The sequence below is a fragment of the Mastomys coucha genome, unplaced genomic scaffold (genome assembly GCF_008632895.1).
Source record: "Mastomys coucha isolate ucsf_1 unplaced genomic scaffold, UCSF_Mcou_1 pScaffold15, whole genome shotgun sequence".
NCBI classification, from domain to species: Eukaryota; Metazoa; Chordata; class Mammalia; order Rodentia; family Muridae; genus Mastomys; species Mastomys coucha.
Genome location: NW_022196897.1, coordinates 99,675,027 through 99,694,694, shown reverse-complemented (window position 1 = coordinate 99,694,694; position 19,668 = coordinate 99,675,027). Strand labels below are relative to the sequence as shown.

At 36.5% G+C, this 19,668-nt stretch overlaps 1 protein-coding gene across 3 annotated transcripts in view; it reads left to right on the top strand.

Moving 5' to 3' along the window:
* Dph6 (diphthamine biosynthesis 6) overlaps positions 1-19,668 on the top strand; it is a 142,516-nt gene that overhangs the window by 81,665 nt on the left and 41,183 nt on the right. For all 3 annotated transcript variants that reach the window (XM_031371401.1, XM_031371399.1, XM_031371400.1), the window contains 2 exons: positions 16,874-16,947; positions 18,798-18,916. In XM_031371401.1, the coding sequence (XP_031227261.1) occupies positions 16,874-16,947; positions 18,798-18,916 (193 nt within the window). The remainder of the gene's footprint in view (positions 1-16,873; positions 16,948-18,797; positions 18,917-19,668) is intronic.

Genomic DNA, 19,668 nt, shown 5'->3' with positions numbered 1-19,668 from the left:
AAAAAAAAAAAAAAAAAAAAAAAAAAGAAATATAAATAAAGAGAATATCCAATAAAAATAATAATTAAAATTTAAAAAAGCAATAACAACAACAAAAACGATATTACAGAGCATGAGTTACTATGAGTTTTCATGTCAGTTCTTTACTTAAGCACAACATAAGTTTATAAGATCCTGGGAAGCCTTGCTGTGCCATACTTAGTTTATTCAGTTTTTGTGTATTTATGGCTTGATGGCTGCTTCATTTACTTTATTTTTGTGATGATGGGGATTGAACGAAGGACCTTGTACATGCAACCATCCCAACCAGCCTCCAAACTGAATTTCAAATATAAGTCATGATTTACTCTGAGAGTCCTCCAGACATAGGATTGATTCCCTTAAATAATTTTCTATAACCAGTACTCTGTAAATGCTATTATTTTAAAAGTAGAATCCATAGAAGTGTTAGAATGTCTTCAAATAATCATCTAATTTAGGCAGGACATTATTTTCCCTAATGTGGCTATAAAACTGGTATTTTGAATATGGCCAGTGGATACAACTTTTAAAATCCAGGGTTAACTTTTCCTCATTAACTTCCCCTTCTATATTTAGAATTTTATTTTCTTTTAAAATCACAGTTTGTTTTTAATCAATGTTCAATACTGATGTGTTTTAATCATTGCATGTCAAATTAAATTTGTCCTTAGTCCTTTAAGACTGTCATCTCAGTCCTTTAAAGTAGCATATACTGCGTTGACTTAACCTATTTTGTACTTCAAAGCAGAGTACTTGGGACTCAGTAAATTATAAAGAAAGGGAAGCTCACTAGAGGGTAGCACACTGAATATCAATGTGCCAGCGTCTAGTAAGCCCTGCCGTTCACATTCATTCACGTTCATTCTGTATGGAGGATGGGCCTTGCACTGAGAAAAAGTGTGAGAGAGGAAGAAAAAGTCCAGGAAACTGCCCGCTTTTATACCACGCCCCCAACAAAGGCTTCCCAACACCTTTCAGTTAATTTTAGTTTGTTAAATAAAACCCATACTAACTGTTTAGGGAGATATGTTTTGGAAGATATAGTAGATAAAATCTACTAGTAAATATATTATTTAAATAAGTGACCTCATTTTTTTGGCCTAATTTTGTGTGTGTGTGTGTGTGTGTGTGTGTGTGTGTGTGTGTGTGTGTTCTAAAGGCCAGGAAGAGGGCATCAAATCCCTGAAACTGAAGTTTCAGGTAGTATCAAACCTCCTGATGTTAACCAAACTCCAGTCTGCTGCAAAAGCAGCAAGTGCTCTTAATCACTAAGTCATTCCTTCTGTCCCTTGGCTAATTTGAAAAGACAGACTTAATATTGTTGTAGTAAAATGGAAATACCTTAGGTAGCTTATTTATTTATTTATTTATTTATTTATTTATTTATTTATTTTTGAGACAGGGTTTCTCTGTATAGCCCTGGCTGCCCTGGAACTCACTCTGTAGACCAGGCTGGCCTCCCAAGTGCTGTGATTAAAGGCTTGCGCCACCACTGCCTGGCCTTAGGTAGCTTTTTAAAGGAAATATTAAAATGTTTCTTCTAGACATATTTGTAAAACTGACAAATCACTGTGCTTTTTATTTAGGCAATCTGTTAACAAGCATACCTGTAAAATTGTGGTTTGTGAACAGACAGCCTTGTTCCTGTTCTCTGAGAGATGCAGGTGTCAAGGGGACCATTAATCATTCAAATTCATGTTGTCAGAGAGGACCAAAAAGCTGTGCAGTTTGCTGGGGCTGCTGAAACGACTACTTCTCAACCAGTTTGATTTTTATTCCATAACCCAAAGTCAGCTGTTAAGTTACTGTCTAATGAACTCAAATATGTAGAAGTCTTAGGGAAGTACCAATGTAGCTTTAATCGAAGTTAGTCCTTAATAAATCACTATTTCCCAAAGTATTGCCTAAAAAGACTGCTTAGTGCACTTAAGAAAGGAATGTCATCTTCTCTGCATCTCAAAGGCCTCTTTCCTAAAAAGTGACTTCAGTAGGTTTGTGTTAATTCTGTCAGTGTGTCGAGGATCAAAACTTTAACATTTAGTCATTCCATATTCGCATGTGGGAGGGAATGTGGGCTTCCTTAGTCACTGTGAATACCTGGTGTTTAGGAGCATGTTTCTGTGTGATCCCGTGTGCAAGAGTCTCCTCTGTGATTGGTCTACTTACTGCAAGTTGCACTTCGTGAAGAGGAATGAGAATCTTGTCACAGCTGAAATGTTATCTGATCATAATAAAAGAGCAAAGTAAAGATGGGGGTATTAGTTTGAAATTATCTTTGTCAGAGGACTTAGGATTTCTGTTCTGCTTTATAAATGGATCGTTCATAGTTTCTGCCCATTATGTCTTTCAAAGATAATTTCCTATTCTTTTTCAGATTTAGTTAGTTCCTTGCAGTGGAAACTGATATATCAGTTTATAAAATAGCTGTCTTTTATAGTTAATGCAATCTTAATTAGGAATCTGAGAATGCTTTGAAAATTGTAATATGCTTTGTTAAGTTAAGGGTCTTTCAGAACATGGAATTAGAGTAGGGCCTTTTCAACCCTCTTATGAAAACAGTGTGGACTTGGATCACATACTTTGTTTAACTGGTAATTCCGCAAATGATTCATTGCTCATTGTTACACATTAAAACAAACTTAATTAACTTAGAATATTGCTGTAGTTATTGTCTATCCAAGATATGAAAGAAAACTTATGGAATTATGTGTGGTTCATCTGAGTTACTAGGCAGAACTTTGCAGATTCAAGACCTTAAATTCACATGGACCTTTTCAACAAACCCCGAAGTACCAGTCTTCATTGTGCCTGGTGTGAGATGCATTGGTCTGAAGTTCTTTTTCAGGGAAATCTCACTGTGAAGACCCTTTTCAGAATCCCTTGTCCTAAACCTGTTCTATACTTTTAACACTTTTATATTGAATTGTTTACATACATGTGCTGTATACATGTTTATATGTATATGGATAAATAATCTTAGTCTTTCTTGATATTACAGATTTTCTTTAAAATGGAAAAGGTAATTTAGATGTTGAGCATAACATTCTTTTCAGACATTGCTTCATTGGTAGGCAGCTCAGTTTGGTTCTAGTCTTATCAGTAACCTTTGCACATAATGTGATATTGTCTGAATGTCTTACTTTGTTCAGCCTTCCCTGGCTCTGATGAAGCCCGAGGCTGCTGTTTCTTTGAGTTCTGATAATTTTTTATCTGATTAACTGACACATTTAGTTGAAATCAGACACAGCCCTTAGGCTGGGCATGGATTTAATTTAAAAAGTATCAAAGGTTTACTCTGTGTGCTATTTAATCATCATGTTTATCAGGCAAAGAGAAATTACCGGAAGGACCATAGGGAGAGGGTTATCTTAAGGAGCACTAGCTTGGGAAATTGATAATGGCTACAAGGTAATTTACTGCTAACTTTTACATTCATTAATATAACATTTCCCGCTAATAATTACAGTGTATGTAATATACTAATTAAATTGAAAGCATTATCACTAATTTTCTTTTTGCTGAACCCTAAGATAGCTGGATAAGAAGTGAGAATGTGAAATTGAAGAAAGCCTGTGTAGTCACACCAATTTAAACAGTTGGATAGCTGGACAGATAAAATATTTGTAGAGATGGAAAATGAAACACTACACGTCTTTAGGAGAATTCATGTTAGGCTGTGACAAGGAAATGAGATTTCCAAATGAATGAAATCACTATGTACTGTAGGTCTGTAAAATATTACACTGGTCTGACCTGTAACAGTCATACGTCTACCAGGAGGGGATGCGTCACTACCTTTGGTGAGGATAATGACACCACTCTAATGGATGAATGTGCCTGCTTGATGGAGCACACAAGGGCTCGGGGCCTTTGCAGTTCCCATGGTTTTTATATGGCTCTTAACAATGCAACATAATTCATTTTCTACTTGAAATCATCAAGCTATATAACAAAACGTAGTATCCAAATTAATATTTAAAAGAAAACCAATCTCCCTCAAAGATTTCATAACAAAACAGTAACAAATAATCTAAAAATGGGCGTATTTCAAGTTTTATATAACTCAACCAATAAATGTTACACTTTGATGTATGGTTATATATAATTGTGCATTTTAATCTATCAGTAAGCCTCCAGGGTTTTCCCCTACTTTCACTAATGATATGCATAGGGTATAATAAAATCTAAAATAATATAATCATTTTTTCTGTGTGAAAAATAAAACCCATAATTGAGAAGTCTTATCTTCATGGATATAATAAGTATTAGGCTGCTTGCTAAATGCCTTTTACCACAATCACAAAAGGCAATTCTCTGATTTTATTTATTGAAAGCTTCATGTCATACACAAAATTCTTAGGACTGAATTTAATATTTTCCATGGAGAGAAATACTCAATATTAGAATAATATATAGAGACAGAACCATAAAACCCTTATTTTGAGTGTACTGAAATCTGGATAAGTTACACATAATGGCTAGTCATTATCAAAAATATATATGTAGCAAGGATTCTGTTTTAGCCAGGAGACTTGGATCAATCAAAACAATTTATCACATTTATAAATTTTATAAAGTTTTCATAATTTAAATTACCTATGTATTTTAAAGCATCTAATTTAAAATTAGTTGGCTTTGGTCTATACACATTTTTTGTTTTGTTCTATTTAGTTTGTAGCAGCTCCCAGAAATATTTGCCTACTTTTACTACTATTCATTATTAGAGATATATTCATATATTTTAATCCAGCTACTTGAGACTAGAAGCTATGACTTACATTGCTTTTTAACATTCTTCCTATTTTAATTTCCTTTGTGTCTGTCTCTTTGCATTTATGGGTGAGTGCATGTGTGTACATATGGATATACCTGCATATAGAAGTCTAAGGACAACCTGGGATATTATTCATCAGAGGCCTCTCAACTTTGTTTGAAACAGGGTGTCTTATCAACAGGGAACATCACGAAATAAGCTGCTCTTCCTGCCTAGAGAGCTCAGGGACTCTGTCTCAGGCTCCCATTTCATCATTAGGAATTGCAAGCATAGACCACCATCACACCAGGCTTTTACATTGTTCTAGGGATTTAAGCTGAGGTTCCCACACTTTCACAGCAAGCAACTTACTGAGTAAGCCATTTCCCAGATTCCTGTTAAAATTGTTATTAACATGTACAGTTACTTTTGCTCTGTCATTTTTAATCTCAATTGTTGGCTTTCTTATTCTTTTCATCTGGGTATTCTTATGCTAATTTTTAGTTCTTCTAAAAATTCATGTACAGAAAGTAATAATGGTGACATTTCAGGGTTACTAGAATATACAAAGTCCTTCAACACAGCACCAAAATTCAATTTCTGTAGTAATTACAGCAGAATGTCTGGTTTTCTATAATTGGCAACAAAATATTAAAGCTTCCCTCCCAAAAAACTGCATAATTCAACTTAGTATGTTCAAAATATTATTGAAGTTTCTTTATGCGGCATAGGCTGGTTGGTTGGTCAGTTCAGTTAACGGTTGGTCTTAAAAGAAGTTGGGAAAATTCATCAAGATTTTAGAAAAACTAACTTTGATAGTTCAGGGAACCTTAAGATACACAGATTCTCTGGTAGTTTGAATGAAAATGGCACTGTAAACTTACATGTTGGTACTCAGTAAGTGGAACTGTTTGGGAGGGATTGGGAAGTGTGTCCTTGTTGTAGAATGTGTATCAGTGGGGATGGGTTTTGAGGTTTCACAACCCAAGCCATTTCAATTTCCCTTTCTCTTTCTGCCTCCTGCTTGTGGATAAAGTTGTAAACCCTAATTTTTTATTGATATTTTCTTTATTTACATTTTGCTTTCCTGGTTTCCCCTCCAGGAGAAAAACACTATTCCCTTCCCCTTCCCCCTGCTCGCAAACCTGGCCCTGACATTCCCCTACATTGGAGCATAGAACCTTCACAGGACCAAGGGCCTTTCCTCCCATTAATGACCAACTAGGCCATCCTCTGCTACATATGCAGCTGAGCCATGAGTTCCACCATGTGTACTCTTTAGTTGGTGGTTTAGTCCCTGGGTTCTCTGGGGGTGCTTGTTAGTTCATATTGTTGTTCCTCCTATGGGACTGCAAACACCTTCAGCTCCTTGGGTCCTTTCTCTAACTCCTTCATTGGGGGCCCTGTGCTCAGTCCAATGGATGGTTGTGAGCCTCTACTTCTGTATTAGTCGGGTACTGTCAGAACCTCTCAGGAGACAGCTATATCAGGCTCCTGTCAACCAGCACTTGCTGGCATCCACAATAGTGTCTGGGTTTGGTGATTATATATGGGAAGTATCCCCAGGTGGGGCAGTCTCTGGATTGTCTTTCCTTCAGTCTCTGCTCCATAGTTAGTCTCTGCAACTCCTTCCATGGGTATTTTGTTCCCTCTTCTAAGAAGGAATGAAGTATCCACACTTTGGTCTTCCTTCTTGAGTTTTTTGTGCTTTGCAGACTCTATCTTGGGTATTCCGAGCTTCTGGACTAATATCCACTTATCAGTGAGTGCATACCATGTGTGTTCTTTTGCGTTTGGGTTACCTCACTCAGGATGATATTCTCCAGATCTATCCATTTCCCTAAGAATTTCATAAATTCATTGTTTTTAATAGCTGAGTAGTACTCCATTGTGTAAATGTACCACATTTTCTGTATTAATTCCTCTGTTGAGGGACATCTGAGTTTTTTCTAGCTTCTGGCTATTATAAATAAGACTACTAAGAACATAGTGGAACATGTATCCTTATTACATATTGGAGCATCTTCTGGGTGTATGCCCAGGAATGGTATGGCTGGATCCTCATGTAGTACTATGTCCAGTTTTCTGAGAAACCACCAAACTGATTTCCAGAGTGGTTGTACTAGCTTGCAATCCCACCAACAATGGAGGAGTGTTCCTCTTTTTCCACAACCTCTCCAGCATCTGCTGTCACTTGAGTTTTTGATCTTAGCCATTCTGATTGATATGAGGTGTAATCTCAGGGTTGTTTTGATTTGCATTTCCCTGATGACTAAGAATGCTGAACAAGATCTCAGAAGATGGAAATATCTCCCATGCTCATGGATTGGCAGGATTAATATAATAAAAATGACCATCTTGCCGAAAGCAATGTACAGATTCCATGCAATCCCCATCAAAATTCCAACTCAATTCTTCACAGAGTTGGAAAGAGCAATTAGCAAATTCATCTGGAATAACAAAAAACCTAGGTTAGCAAAAACTATTCTCAATAATAAAAGAACTTCTGGTGGAATCATCATCCCTGACCTCAAGCTGTACTACAGAGCAATTGTGATAAAAACTGCATGGTATTGGTACAGTGACAGGCAGGTAGATCAGTGGAAAAGAATTGAAGACACAGAGATGAGCCCACACTCCTATGGTCACTTGACCTTTGAGAAAGGAGCTAAAACCATCCAGTGGAAAAGAGAGCATTTTCAACAAATGGTGCTGGCTCAACTGGCGGTTAGCATGTAGAAGAATGCAAATCGATCCATTCCTAGCTCCTTATACAAAGCTCAGGTCCAAGTGGATCAAGGTCCTCCACATAAAACCAGATACACTGAAACTAGTAAGAAAAGAAAGTGGGGAAGAGCCTGGAGCACATGGGCACAGGAGAAATTTTCCTGAACAGAACATCAATAGCTTATGCTCTAAGATCAAGAATTGATAAATGGGACCTCATAAAATTGCAAAGCTTTTATAAGGCAAAGGACACTATCAATAGGACAAAATGGCAACCAACAGATTGGGAAAAGATATTCACTAATCCCACATCCTATAAAGGGCTAATATCCAATATATACAAAGAACTCAAGAAGTTAAACTCCAGAGAACCAAATAACCCTATTAAAATTGGGGTACAGAGCTAAACAAATAATTCTCAACTGAGAAATACTGAGTGGCTGAGAAGCACCTCAAGAAATGTAAACCCTAATTAACTATTCTAGCATAATGTCTGCCTGTCTCCTCCTAAGAACCCAAGCATGATGGTCACATACTCCATACGTCTAGAACTGTAAGCTTCATTAAACTCTTTCTAAGTTGCTTTTGTCATGTTTGTCATGGCAATAGAAAAGTAGCAAATACAGCTTTCCAGTCCATTTGACCCTTGGACATATTTCTATATCTTCTCTATAGCTGATATTGAAACAAGCACAAAAGCCCACTTTAGCAAGTCTCTTGATCTCTGTACTTTATTAAACTCTTTATCCATACTGGTCTTCATTTCATACAATATCACAAGGTTTATCACATTAGTGGATCTTAGAAGGTGATGTTCTAAAGGACTAAGCTTATTATATTTAAGATACTATCATGATCCGAAGTCAACCCTTCTTGAGAAGTGTTCCAGTGTACCTTTCATATCCATTTTAAGTCTCTTCCAGGAAGATATGCTAGGTTTTTATGGTATTTATGACTTTATTTTTACAGTGGTTTTAAGAATCATTTGCATTTATAATATGAACATTTATGATTTTATGCATAATCCCCTTCCCTTCCCCTACCCTTCCCCACTAAATTCTCCTTGCTCTGCTATTGCCACTACCCCTTCATGTCACCTAGAGCCTAACTCCTGCCCCTTGAAACACTCTCTCCCATGGTCCTTGCCACTTTCCTGACTTCTAAAGATAGTTCAGTTTAAACCTACCTATCTTAGATTCAGTGTTATCACCCATATATGAGCGAGAACATGTAGTCTTTTTCTGGATTACCTCATTCAGAATTATTATTTTCAGTTCCATCAATTTTCCTACAAATTTCATTTTTAACAACTGATTAGCATTACATTGGGTACCACATTTTTATTGTCCATTCATACTTAATAATATATGTTGATTATGGTTCCCCTTACTCTTCTCCAAGTTTCTCCCCACCAATATTTTTAAAATGTTTCTCAACCACTGAATTTCTTCTTTTTCTGAGAACTCTCTGGTTCCATGTCATACTATCTAAGTTACTTTGATACTGCAGTGATGAGACACTATTACCAAAAGAAACTTACAAAAGAAAGCATGTAAATTTGGGGATTATAGTTTCAAAGTGAAACTCCAGGACTCTCTTGGTTGGGAACATGGCAGTAACAGACAGACATGATGCTGTAGCAATAGCTGAGACCTTACATCTGATCCACAAGCATGAGGCAGAGACAAAGAGAGCTAACTGAAAATGACTTGGGCTTTTGAAATCTCAAGCTGAACTCTGGTGATACGACTTCTCCAACAAGGTGGCATCACCAACTGGGGACATAATTTCATCAGTGTTTAGATTTTTTTCCACTTTTGTTTATTTGTCTGTTTTGTTGGTTTGTTTGGTTTTGGTTTTTTAGCTCTTTTTGTATTCTAGACATTAACCCTCTAGATGATGATTCTGTAGTAAACATGTTTTCCTATTCTCTCAAATGATGATGCCATTAGCTCTTCACAGACTTGCTAATTTTAAGGGCTTTATTTATCAGTTCTTGATCAAATGACTACACTACCTTGGATCCCATTTTAAAACTCTACTGTGCCTGTAAGTTCAACCATATTCCATATTTTTTTCTCCATCAGATTCTGAGTATCTAGTGTTATATTGAGACTTTTGATCCATTAGCCATTGTCTTTCCTGTAAGATGAGCAATAGGATTCAGTTTTATGATTTTTCCCCCTTTCTAAAGTTAAAAGTAGATTTGTTTGTCATATAGATTATAATTCTTGTAACCCTGTCCACAAATCCCACTTCTCTACCCACACAAGTCCACATCCTTTCTCTCTTGTTAAAATAGGGACATCTAAAATAATAATAACAACAGTAAATAAAATAAGATGAAATAAAAACCAAACCAGTCTAGGACAAAACAAACAAATGATCCAAAGAAAAAGCACAAGAAATATACCAGGGCTGGGACACACATATTCACACACACACACACACACACACACACACACACACAAAACCATAAAAAAATCAAAAATCATAATATTTAAACAAAATATCTGTAAGGTTAAAAACAATGCCCAGACAAATCACTGTGAGATTAAAAAAAAAAAAAAACTCCAAAAATGCTGCTGAGTTCATTTTCTGTTGGCCATCTACTTCTGGGCTTGGGGCCTGCCTTTGAGTGTGATTTGTAGAACAAATGGGGCTGTTGGAAAAACCTAAAATTTCCTTGTGAGTAGTTATCCTTTGGAGATAGTTTCTGGGTTAGGGATGGGAGCTTGTTTCTGCTCACTCTCTCAGCGATGGGATCCCATCTGGCTTAGACCTGTGATACCTCTGTGTATGATTCTACATATGACTATCCAGGTTTTCCAGCACTATTTCTTGAAGATGCTGCTTTTCTTCACTGTATATTTCAGGCCTCTTCGTCAAAAAACAAAAACCTGCTGGCTGTCGGAGCATGGGCTTATTATACCTAGATCCTCAACTGTATCCACTGATCAGTGAGTTGGTTTGGATGCCAAGACCATGCGACTTTATTACTGACTCTACTATAGCTCCAAGTCAAGAATGGTAATAGCTCCAGCAGTGTTTTATTGTTTAGGGTTGTACTGGCTATCCTGAGTCTTGTGCATTTCCATATAAATGCTAAGGTTTTGTGTGTGTGTGTGTGTGTGTGTGTGTGTGTGTGTGTGTGTGTGTGTGAAGTTGCATTAGAGTTTTGATAGGAATTATATAGAAAGGGAGTAGATCCAGATAGGAGGGAAGTTGGACCTGCGAGGAGTAGAGAGAGGGGGGAAATGTAATCTGAATAGATTATGTGGGAAAAAAATCTATTTTTAATAAAAGGAAAAATATGAAGAAGATAAAACCAAAGTTTACATCTTTCAGAGTTCATTAAACCACCTTGAATTTATCATTACACTTTCATTTTCAAGTACTGGGTTTCTCAGTAACAGCATCCAGTCATTCCAGCATTACTTCAGAAAAGCTGCATCATCTTCAAAGAATGTTCAGCATTCCTCAGTCTTACCTCAGTCAGAATAACTCATCAAACGAATTAAAACTGTTGGTGAGACTGCATACACAAAGGACTCCTTATACACTCTCGGTAGGAATGGAAATTACTACAGCCACTATGGAGGTTACATAGGTGGTCTCTCAAAACATTTACAGTAAACTACTTTAACCTGTCAACAAAAATGCCTTGGCCTTAAAAAGGAAAAATACCTAAGTTCTACCCTTCTTTTCAGGCAGATAATGGAGAGTTTGGGTTGAGTGGATGTCCCTCTATCACAAAGAAGATGGGGAAGCAAACATGAAATAATACATTGTTGGTTTTTAGATGGAAGTAACTGACAAATTATTTTGATCTTCTATAATTTCTTATCATTTAATTTTCAGCCATAACAACATTTTCCATTATTTAATTGTGAAAGCTCACAAAAGGAGGTGATAATACTGCAAATTAGAGACCTAATATTCTGTCTTGAGATCAGTGTTTAATGGGACAAGCCAGATGGTGATCACTTTCCATTTTAGAATGTTGCCATTGATCATGCAAAAAAATAACAATAATTTTTAACTTAATATTTTACTGAACTTTATTCTAAGTGTCACATACAGAAGTATTTCATTTAAATGTTATGTTTCTGTGGTTATCTTCATTTGTCTAGATTAAATGAAGAATTAGCAGTTTAAAGAAAAAGTATATGCCGGGCAGTGGTGACACACGCCTTTAATCCCAGCACTTGGAAGGCAGAGGCAGGGGGATTTCTGAGTTCGAGACCTGCCTGGTCTACAGAGTGAGTTCCAAGACAGCCAGGGCTATAGAGAGAAACCCTATCTCAAAAAACCAAAAAGAAAGAGAAAAAAGAAAAAAAAAGAAAAAGTATATGGTACTTTAATTTAATTTCCAGCCATATTAATATCTAGCTTAGTTATCCAGGCTGCAGAACATCATTGACATTCATAGTAGTTTCTGCCTCAATAATACTATGCTGCCAGAAGTCCAAATATTGCCACTTAGAGGCTAATGCAAGGTAAATCTTTAAGGAATGATTCATATTAAAAATGTTAGAATGCCTTTCAGATGAAAAACACTTTAAGTTCCGCAGATCATTTTTTCTCAACAGGCAAGAACTCATTAACAGACTAATACTGGTAACAGGCATTTTTCAAAAAAAAATAATATCTCTGATAAATGCAAGATGCATATCTTCTAATCGGTAGAATAAGTAGGCCTCATTTTCATTTATATAAAAAGGACAGCTTGTTTCCAATCTGGGGGTTTCATGAGCCAAATAATCAACATTGAGACAAGTGAATAATATTAATAAACAAAATCTTAACTTGGTTCTAGGTTTCTACATTTAAACCTGCCTAGAATCTGAGCCTGAGATTATCACTACTTCTGTATGATCACCTGTCTTCATCGTTGTACTCTCTGACTAGAGATTTGTGTATGATATGGACACACAGCATTAGCTACATACCACAGAAGAATCAAGTTCTAGCCTTGAATGTAAATCTTCTTGGTGTACTATTTTTAAGAATACTTAACGATTCTTGAGGACTAGGTCATGAACTCGAATAAATACATCCATGTTTATACTTCTCTCCATGCTTAAAATAGCAATACCGGGTCTATCATTTGCTTAATTTGGAAGGCTTTAGCAGCAGCTACCAAAGAAGTCCAATTGGACCTGTTTAGATTTGTTAGCAGATTAGTTATTTACACTTTTACAGTTCACGTTAAAAAAAAATATCTGTGGGGTTTTGTGTGTTATGTGTGTGTGTGTATTCATATATATGTATTTGTTTTTATATGTGTATGTATGTGCATGCGTGTGTGTGTGTGTGTTTGTGTGTGTGTGTGTGTGAATTTTGAGTAATTTCCCCACTAATTAATAGTATGATGTTTGAGTAAGTATAAAATTTGGAATAAAAACAGCAAAAACAAAATGCTTCTATTGGGAAATAATTAATATCACTTTATGATCTATTCCTGTTTCTTTTTCTGTGGCTATAGATTTTTTTAATGCATGTGTTTTTTATTCAATGTACATTTCCTTCAGCTAATTTTCTATCATAAATAGTTTCACATCTTTATATCCTTGGAAAATATGTTTTCCATGACTGTTTTATTTTTCTCTTCATAATATTCTGATTCATTTAGCTAATGTATTATTTGGAATTTTAGAATTTTCCAGGTTTTGTTCAGATTATATGTATAATATAAATTTGATGAATATCCTCACCTATAACTATAAGCTTATAGTTACTTTGACAGACTATATTTCTTGTAATAAACTTAAAATACAATGTTTGTGAGACCAGGATGATATACACTGTGAAGTTATCCTTCAGAAAGCATGTATAGCAACTAACTTAGCATGGGTGTCTGCAGTTATGCCCTTCCTATACCCTCATCAGCTATGAATGTTATTACATCTTAAACATAAATATTCATTTTATAAATTTGTCTAGTTTTAACCTGTATTTATTTTTTAAGGAGTCTTGACATTGTATGTATTCTCTTAAAATTGCATATTATAGTTTTGTCCTTTTTCCTACTAGTTTGTTAACTTATGCCTCACTGATTTAAAACAAAGATTTTTATTGCTGTCGTATGTTACAGAATATTCTTTTCTTAGTTGTGTTTTAGGTGGTTGTAAGAGTACAGAAACACTGTAAAATTTCATGGTCACCTTTATTAAAGTATAGACATTTACTGACTTATGCTTTATGTAGACGTTTTTAGAGCAAAAGCCACGGTAAGATGTTTTTTCAAAGAACTTCAGACAAACATGTAAGAGATCTTAAAGAGATGGTGTTTAGTTTCTGGTCGTATTAAAAAGAAAGTGGTCTGGGATGGAAAGCAGTGACAAGCGGAAGAGCAGATGTAAAAGTCAGGGATCAGCGGGGCAAAGCAGGATGCAGTACATGCTGCTGAGGTCACAAGGATTGGCACCTGTATCAGGAATTAATAGTCATGCCCAGGTGAAAGCCCTAGGGACTACAGTACGAACCCACTGGGCAAAATGTGCTTACTAATGTAACAGCAGAATGTGCACCATAGGAACAAATAAGTGCTCCTCGATTGCTAATGAGGTCTGTTCCATAAGATGATGCAAAAAGAGCAACAAGATGCAAAAAGAGGGACAAGAAGGATATAAGAGTCAGAAGCAGGGGGAATGTGAAATGCTGTTGTTTGGGCATAATACAGAATGCTGTAATGATCTCACAGCAGCTATAGCTATCTCCAGCAGGCTTGCACAGAACTACGTTCATCAACAATCAAGTTTAGATTGAGGAGAGGTCCATGGTTTTGAATTCATTGTTGACTTAGCATATCTTGGGCTTTGTATTCCCAGATAAGAGCAGTCCTGGATTAGAGACTAAGCCTAGTTACTGTTTTGTCCAGATCACAGTCACCGAGAGATTTTTCCCCTTAAGCTCTATTTTCCCTAGTTAAAAGAACATTCAGAATGTACAAGGATCCAGTAGAACTTGTAATTATCCGTAGACTTTTCAGGTCTTTATTGTAAAAATTTGTGAAGTGGACTGGAGAAATGACAATGAACGATAGTGCTTAAGCCCAGGAAGCTGGATTATTCCAGTCCAATCAAGTTAAGACTTTTGAGATATGTAAGCTGTTCTGAAAACCATACTGAAAAATCATCAATAAACAATCCTACTAATAGAGAGGTTGAGATAGGAGAAGCCTGGTTTCAAGACCATTATGTTGTACACAGCAAGACACTGTCATGTACAAACAAGCAGAAAAGTGTATATGGATTGTACAGTATTGGACCTATTTCTCCAATTATTAAATTAGAGAGACCATTGGATGACAGTCAACAAATTTCTAATTCCTCAAATTTTTGGATTTCAATCGATTAGGATATGTTGGTAAAATTAATTTTCATATTAAGATATTAAGAAAAAGGGGCTGGTGAGATGGCTCAGCGGGTAAGGGCACCGAATGCTCTTCCAAAGGTCAGGAGTTCAAATCCCAGCAACCACATGGTGGCTCACAACCACCCAAAATGAAATCTGACACCCTCTTCTGGTGGTCTGAAGACAGCTACAGTGTACTTGAAGGAAAGAAAGAAAGGAAGAAAGAAAGGAAGGAAGGAAGGAAGGAAGGAAGGAAGGAAGGAAGGAAGGAAGGAAGGAAGGAAGGAAAGAAGGATAATAAATCTTTAAAAAATATATTAAGAAAAAGTAATTGTTACTTCCTGTTATTTTTGTTGTTAGAGGTGGAATTAGGTTTTGTGGATTTGTTGAAAGATTATTTTCTTGCTTCTTCTAGGGTGTAGTTTTGCTCCTTATGTTCATGTTTTCCATCTATTATCCCTTGTAGGACTGGATTTATGGAAAGATATTGTATAAATTTGGTTTTGTCAAAGAATATCTTGTTTTCTCCATCTATGGTAATTGAGAGTTATGCTGGGTATAGTAGCCTGGGCTGGCATTTGTGTTCTTTTAGGGTCTGTATGACATCTGCCCAGGATCTTCTAGCTTTCATAGTCTTTGGTGAGAAGTCTGGTGTGATTCTGATAGGCCTGCCTTTATATGTTACTTGACCTTTTTCCCTAACTGCTTTTAAAATTCTTTCTTTGTTTACTGTGTTTGGTGTTTTGATTATTATGTGATGGGAGGAATTTCTTTTTTGGTCCAGTCTATTTGGAGTTCTGTAGGCTTCTTGTATGTGCATGGGCATCTCTTTCTTTAGGTTAGGGAAATATATAAATATGTTGAAGATCTTTACTGGCCCTTTAAGTTGGGAGTCTTCACTCTTCTGTACTTATTATCCTTAGGTTTGGTTTTCTCATTGCGTCCTGGATGTTTTGGTTTAGGAGCTTTTTGCTTTTTGCATTTTCTTTGACTGTGTGTCAATGTTTTCTATGGTGTCTTCTGCCTCTGAGATTCTCTCTTCTATCTCTTGTATTCTCTTGGTGATGCTTGTATCTATGACTCCTTATTTCTTTCCTAGGTTTTATATCTCCAGGGTTGTCTCTCTTTCTGATTTCTTTATTATTTCTATTTCCATTTTTAGATCCTGCATGGTTTTGTTCATTTCCTTCATCTGTTTGATTGTGTTTTCCTGTAGTTCTTTAAGGAATTTTTGTGTTTCCTCTTTAAGGGCTTGTACCTGTTTACCTGTGTTCTCCTGTATTTCTTTGAGGGAGTTATTTATGTCCTTCTTAAAATCCTGCGTCATCATCATGAGAAGTGATGATAGATCTGAATCTTGCTTTTCTGGTGTGATGGTGTGTCCAGGACTTGTTATGGTGGGAGAATTGGGTTCTGATGATGCCAAGTAACCTTGATTTCTGTTACTTACATTCTTACACTTGCCTCCTGCCATCTGGTTATCTCTAGTGCTACCTGCCCTGGCTAAATCTGACTGGGGCCTGTCCTTTCTGTGATCCTGGTTGTGTCAGAACTCCTCAAGAGTCAAGCTGTCTTTGGGATCCTGTGATCCTGGGCCCATCAGAGTGCTTGGGAGTGAAGCTTCCTCTGGGTGTTGTGGGACTGGCTGCAAAATTTGCCCCCAAGGTCTGCTCAGAGCACTGACCCAGACAGACCAGAAGCAACCCGTGCCTCTGGACTGGTGGAGTTTCTGTGTGTCTAGGTCCCGCTAGTCTTAGTTGCTCCCAGTGTTGGGACAGATGTGTCCTCCTCACCTCTAATCGTGGGTGCCTTAGATCACCTGGGCTAGGCACCACATTTTCATTCTTCCGTGTTTTCCCTCTTTATCCTTTCCTTTCTAGCTCTGCATCCATAAACATGCATATACATATGAATGGTATAGCTGGGTCTTGAGGTAGAACTATGTATATTTTTTGGAGTATGATACAAACCAGATGCCTATTTTTAATTTGTATGTGTCTCTTTTATTTTCAGGAAAAAGAAGAAATAGAAGGGGTATCAGTAGGTGCTATACTTTCTGACTATCAACGTGTACGAGTAGAAAATGTGTAAGAGAACACCAATTTGTATAAACAACTGATTTAACAATTAGGATATATTAAAAACTGATTTTATAAAAAATTGACACTAAGCCTAGTGTCAGAGTGTGTGCTCAGAACATGCAAGGCTAGAATTGTAATCCCAAACTCCTCTAAAAGTAAAATGCACTGTTAATGAATAAAAAATAAATAATTGTACCTAAAAAATAAGTAAATATGTTATACACACTCCACAGAGCTAAACATATGCATACCCAGTTAACAAGAGCCGTATTTGGTTTATATTTTTAATTTTTCTTTGGGAAAGTCATGTGTGTACACAACTAAGTACTGCCATAAGCCCACTACTTTCTTCTACCTCCTCTCAGAACCTACAAGTCTTCCTCTTGATGCCATGCCCTCCTCCTGCCCCTCCTTTTCTACTCTTCAGTCACACACTGGCTCTGAAAAGTGCTGTCTACATGCGCGAGATAGGTGCTCATCCACTGGATCATGCCCAGGTTTTCAATTGACCATACCCCATGGGTAAACTAAGTATTTCTTATATATTTCGATTAAATTGAATATATAAATAAATAATACGTTCAGTTTTGGCCTAAAGTATAGGTAATACCACTCCATCAGCAAGTCATTTGGTTGAAAACCTGGCCAAACTGTCTCAGGACAGTTAAGAATCTTCTCCTTCAGCTAGAAAAAGGACCCAAGCAGCTGAAGGGTTTTGCAGCCCCTTAGGAGGAACAACAATATGAACTAGTATCCTCAGAGCTCCCAGGGACTAAACCACCAACCAAAGAGTACACATGGGAGGGACTCATGGCTCCAGCTGTATATGTAGCAGAGGATGGCCAAGCCGGTCATCAATGGGAGGAGAGGCCCTTGGCCCTGTGAAGGTTCTATGCCCCAGTGTAGGGGAACGCCAGGGCCAAAATGCAAAAGGGTGAGCAGGGGGAAGGGGAAAGGAACAGGGGATTGTTTTAGTTTTTGTTTGTTTGTTTGTTTTTGGAGGGGAACCTGGGAAAGGAGATATTATAAATAAGAAAACATCTAATAAAAAAAATTTAAAAAAAGAATCTTCTCCTTCCTTTTCCCCTGGATGTTTAGAGTATGGAGATTCTGATAAACTTGTAAAGCATGAGTTTATCACATATGTCCATATTACTATGCCTTTCCCTGTTTTCCAACCTTTGGAAGCATTTAAAATTAATTTGTACTGATATGCTGTTCAGCATTGATTTCTAAATTTAAAGACTTACTAAAGTTGATATTTCCAGTTACCTGGAAATTTAATTTTTTATGTTTGTACATAGTCCTTAAAAATTAAATGTGCAAGACATTTTTATGTTTTTTTTCCCTATTTTGCCATTTGTGTTTGTATGTGTGTGTCTGAGTATGTGGTTATGGGCATCCCATGATATACATGTGGAGTTCAGCAGACAATTTATAGGAGTTATTTCTCTCCTTTCACTGTAGGACTTCCAGTATTGAACTCAGACAGCAGGTTAAGTGCCTTTACTCTGGGTGCTATCTCTCTTGTATCACAAGCCATTTTAAGAAAGAAAGAAAGAAAGAAAGAAAGAAAGAAAGAAAGAAAGAAAGAAAGAAAGAAAGAGGGGGGGAGAGAGAGAGAAACAAACAAAGAAAGAAACAAAGAAAGAAACAAAGAAAGAAAGAACAGAGGGAGGGAGGGGGAGGGAGAGAGGGAAGGAAGGAAGGAAGAAAGGAAGGAAGGGGGGCATTTTAAATATTTAAAATCCTTGAAAGAAACATTAAAATTAAAATCATGTTTCTGGGAACCCTAATATGTTCATATGGAACAAAGCCACATCATTTGATTTTGTTTTTTTCTTTTTACTTTGCAGATGTAAACGACTCAATCTCCAACCTTTAGCTTACCTTTGGCAGAGAAACCAGGAAGATTTGCTCCGAGAGATGATAGCTTCTAATATCAAGGCCATTATCATCAAAGTAGCAGCTTTGGGTAAGTAACCAAATTTTCAGAGCAATTGTCTACTACCCCATAGATATGCACTAAGGAAGGTCCAGTGATTTAAATATAAACATGTAGACATGTACAAATGAAGTAAATACTGTGTGTGTGTGTGTGTGTGTGTGTGTGAGAGAGAGAGAGAGAGAGAGAGAGAGAGAGAGAGAGAGAGAGAGAGAGAAAGAATATTTTGAAATAGCTGTTTGCATGTTTGCCGAAGAGAAAAATAGTGAGTGTATCATATGAAGTATATGCTTAATGATTAAAACTGATAATATGGTTTTCTAAATTACTGTCTAATTTGGAGTTAAGGTTAATGTAATCAGAAAATACAGGAATTGTTGGGGTGATCCTTTTGGTGTTTAGTTTTTGTGTTTCTTCTTTCCTTCCTTTCTTCCTTCCTTTCTTTCTTTCTTTCTTTTTTGGAAGCTGCTTAAATTACATAATTGTCACCAAATGTTTATCTTGTATTTTAGCATTGTTAATAATACTAAAATAGAATGCTTTTATTTGTATTATTTTTAAAAGAACCACTTTTTTGGTCAAGAATCATGAAAAAAAGTCACATCAGAGAGAATGTTATTTGATATGTGTGAGCAAAGGGAAATTGTGGTTTTGACCTTATATCATAGTATTCTTTTTGATACATGCTTGAGGCCAATTTAATCCATGAGCTCATCACAAAGAATGCTCTGGAGGTTCAGGTGGCAAGGCCTAACTGTGAAGTGAACATCCCTTCAGAGTGT